The sequence below is a fragment of the Mustelus asterias genome, chromosome 12 (assembly GCF_964213995.1).
Source record: "Mustelus asterias chromosome 12, sMusAst1.hap1.1, whole genome shotgun sequence".
NCBI lineage: Eukaryota > Metazoa > Chordata > Chondrichthyes > Carcharhiniformes > Triakidae > Mustelus > Mustelus asterias.
This window is the reverse complement of record NC_135812.1, coordinates 76,172,768-76,175,327: the sequence shown is the minus strand read 5'-3', so window position 1 is coordinate 76,175,327 and position 2,560 is coordinate 76,172,768. Positions and strand designations below refer to the sequence as shown.

The following is a 2,560-nucleotide window of genomic DNA, read 5'->3' as shown; positions in this document are numbered from 1 at the left end:
CAGCCCGACGTGCGCGCGCCCGCGATCGGCCCCTGTCCCCGCTGATTGGCGGGGCGGCCGGACCGTGAGGCGGGAGAGGGGAAGGGGCGGGGCCAGGGGGGTCGAGCGCGCCATGCGCGCGCCACAGAGATGTCCACCTGACCACAGGTGACGTCACCGGCTGCGCGTGCACGGATGCAGGAGATCCCGGGGAGCGATGGGGGTTGTGATTTTGGGGTTGGGGTTGGTGTTGGGGGTGGGGGTGATGGGGGGGGTGATGGGGGGGGTGATGGGGGGGGTGATGGGGGGGGTGATGGGGGGGGGTGATGGGGGGGGGTGATGGGGGGGGGTGATGGGGGGGGTGATGGGGGGGGTGATGGGGGGGGTGATTGGGGGGGGGGGGTGATTGGGGGGGGGGGTGATTGGGGGGGGGGGGTGATTGGGGGGGGGGGGTGATTGGGGGGGGGGGGTGATTGGGGGGGGGGGGTGATTGGGGGGGGGGGGGTGATTGGGGGGGGGGGGGTGATTGGGGGGGGGGGGTGATTGGGGGGGGGGGTGATTGGGGGGTGGGGGGGTGATTGGGGGGGGGGGTGATTGGGGGGGGGGGGTGATTGGGGGGGGGGGTGATTGGGGGGGGTGATTGGGGGGGGTGGGTGTGGGGGGTGGGGGGTGGTGGGGGGGGGGTGGTGGTGGGGGGGGGTGGTGGGGGGGGGTGGTGGGGGGGGTTGGGGGGGGTGGGGGTGGGGGGGGTGGGGGGGGGTGGGGTTGGGGGGGGGTGGGTGGGGGTGGGGGTGGGGGGGGGGTGGGGTGGGGGTGGGGTGGGGGGGGGTGGGGGGGGGGGGGGTGGGGGGGGGTGGGGGGTGGTGGGGGGTGGTGGGGGGGGGGGGTGTGGGGTGGGGGTGGGGGGGGTGGGGGTGGGGGTGGGGGGGGTGGGGGTGGGTGGGGGGGGGGGGGTGGGGTGATGGGGGTGATTGGGGGGGGGTGATGGGGGGGGGGTGGGGGTGATGGGGGGGGGTGGGGGTGATGGGGGGGGGGGGTGGGGGTGATGGGGGGGGGGGGGGGTGATGGGGGGGGGGGGTGGGGGTGATGGGGGGGGGGGTGGGGGGGGTGATGGGGGGGTGGGGGGGGGGGGGGGGGGGGGTGGGGGGGGGGGGGTGATGGGGGGGGGGTGGGGGTGATGGGGGGGGGGTGGGGGGGGGTGGGGGTGATGGGGGGGGGGGGGGGGGTGGGGGTGATGGGGGGGGGGTGATGGGGGGGGGGGGTGGGGTGGGGGGGGGGTGGGGGTGATGGGGGGGGGGGTGGGGGGCGGTGATGGGGGGTGGGGGCGGTGATGGGGGGTGGGGGCGGTGATGGGGGGTGGGGGCGGTGATGGGGGGTGGCGGCGGTGATGGGGGGTGGCGGCGGTGATGGGGGGTGGCGGCGGTGATGGGGGGTGGCGGCGGTGATGGGGGGTGGCGGCGGTGATGGGGGGTGGCGGCGGTGATGGGGGGTGGCGGCGGTGATGGGGGGTGGCGGCGGTGATGGGGGGTGGGGGTGGTGGGGGTGATGGGGGGTGGGGGTGATGGGGGGTGGGGGGGTGGGGGTGATGGGGGGTGGGGGGGTGATGGGGGGTGGGGGGGTGGGGGTGATGGGGGGTGGGGGTGATGGGGGGTGGGGGGGTGGGGGTGATGGGGGGTGGGGGGGTGGGGGGGTGGGGGTGATGGGGGGTGATGGGGGGTGGGGGTGATGGGGGGTGGGGGGGTGGGGGTGATGGGGGGTGGGGGGGGTGATGGGGGGTGGTGGGGGTGATGGGGGGTGGTGGGGGTGATGGGGGGTGGGGGTGAGGGGGGGTGGGGGTGAGGGGGGGTGGGGGTGATGGGGGGTGGGGGTGATGGGGGGTGAGGGTGATGGGGGGTAGGGGTGATGGGGGGTGGGGGTGATGGGGGGTGGGGGTGATGGGGGGTGGGGGTGATGGGGGGTGGGGGTGATGGGGGGTGGGGGTGATGGGTGGTGGGGGTGGTGGGGGTGAGGGGGGGTGGGGGTGAGGGGGGGGGGGGGTGGGGGTGAGGGGGGTGGGGGTGATGGGTGGTGGTGGGGGTGATGGGTGGTGGTGGGGGTGATGGGTGGTGGTGGGGGTGATGGGTGGTGGTGGGGGTGATGGGTGGTGGTGGGGGTGATGGGTGGTGGTGGGGGTGATGGGTGGTGGTGGGGGTGATGGGTGGGGGTGATGGGTGGTGGTGGGGGTGATGGGTGGTGGGGTGGATGGGGGGTGGGGGTGATGGGTGGTGGGGGGGTGGGGGTGATGGGGGGTGGGGGTGATGGGTGGTGGTGGTGGGGGTGATAGGTGGTGGTGGGGGTGATGGGGTGGGGGTGATGGGTGGTGGGGGGGTGGGGGTGACGGGTGGTGGGGGTGATGGGTGATGGGGGGGTGGGGTGATGGGGGGGGTGGGGTGATGGGGGGTGGGGTGATGGGGGGGGTGGTGATGGGGGGGGTGGGGTGGGGGGTGGTGGCGGTGATGGGGGGTGTGGCGGTGAGGGGGTGGTGGCGGTGTGGGGGTGGGCGGTGATGGGGGGTGGTGGCGGTGATGGGGGGTGGGGGGTG

General features: G+C 77.1%; 1 protein-coding gene across 1 annotated transcript in view; it reads right to left on the bottom strand.

The window, feature by feature from the left end:
- Positions 1-153: 153 nt before the first annotated feature.
- Positions 154-2,560, bottom strand: part of LOC144502042 (epsin-3-like) — an 82,360-nt gene continuing 79,953 nt past the window's right edge. The window contains exon 9 of the mRNA XM_078226053.1: positions 154-160. Within this exon, the coding sequence (XP_078082179.1) occupies positions 154-160 (7 nt within the window). The remainder of the gene's footprint in view (positions 161-2,560) is intronic.